At 37.6% G+C, this 484-nt stretch overlaps 2 protein-coding genes across 3 annotated transcripts in view; both read right to left on the bottom strand.

Moving 5' to 3' along the window:
- Positions 1-484, bottom strand: part of LOC103147442 (protocadherin gamma-A2-like) — a 101,359-nt gene that overhangs the window by 16,453 nt on the left and 84,422 nt on the right. The gene's annotated exons all lie outside the window — the stretch shown is intronic.
- The window catches only part of LOC103147516 (protocadherin gamma-C5-like), a 3,250-nt gene continuing 3,095 nt past the window's right edge, over positions 330-484 (bottom strand). Inside the window, exon 2 of the mRNA XM_007565898.2 lies at positions 330-482. Coding sequence (XP_007565960.1) covers positions 330-482 — 153 coding nt within the window. The remainder of the gene's footprint in view (positions 483-484) is intronic.

Genomic DNA, 484 nt, shown 5'->3' with positions numbered 1-484 from the left:
ATGGGAAAATTAAAACCCATTTTGTCCCTATTCTCAAGAATCACTTTTTAAAATACATTTGCTCTAAAAGATGTCATTAGAAAAAACATATTGGGTGTGGTGTTAATCCTTTTTTATTTATTTGTGGTGGGGTTTATTATCACTCTTAGTAAAATGTTTTTAACCTATTTTTCAGTTCAAGCCATCTTCTCAAAAATAAACTAAACAGAACGCAAAGTAAAATCCATGACGCATGACCTCAAAATAAGCACCAACGAACAGAATGAATATAAAAATTAACCAGAAGCGAGCCAGTAAACGAATGTGTTAACACTATAGTTGCTGTTCGCTTAGCTCACCTGCTGGCTCTCAAAGGTCCAGGTGCTGTCGGGTAAAGACGCGTCCAGAACACTGATGACTTCTTTAAAGTCTGTGGTGCTGCTGGGTTTGATCAATGTGAAATCACTGTACTCTGACATCGGAGACATGCAGGACCTGAACGACT

The sequence above is a fragment of the Poecilia formosa genome, unplaced genomic scaffold (assembly GCF_000485575.1).
Source record: "Poecilia formosa unplaced genomic scaffold, Poecilia_formosa-5.1.2 Scaffold183, whole genome shotgun sequence".
Taxonomy (NCBI): Eukaryota; Metazoa; Chordata; class Actinopteri; order Cyprinodontiformes; family Poeciliidae; genus Poecilia; species Poecilia formosa.
Note: the sequence above shows the minus strand (reverse complement) of the source record. Positions and strands in the feature narration are given on the sequence as shown.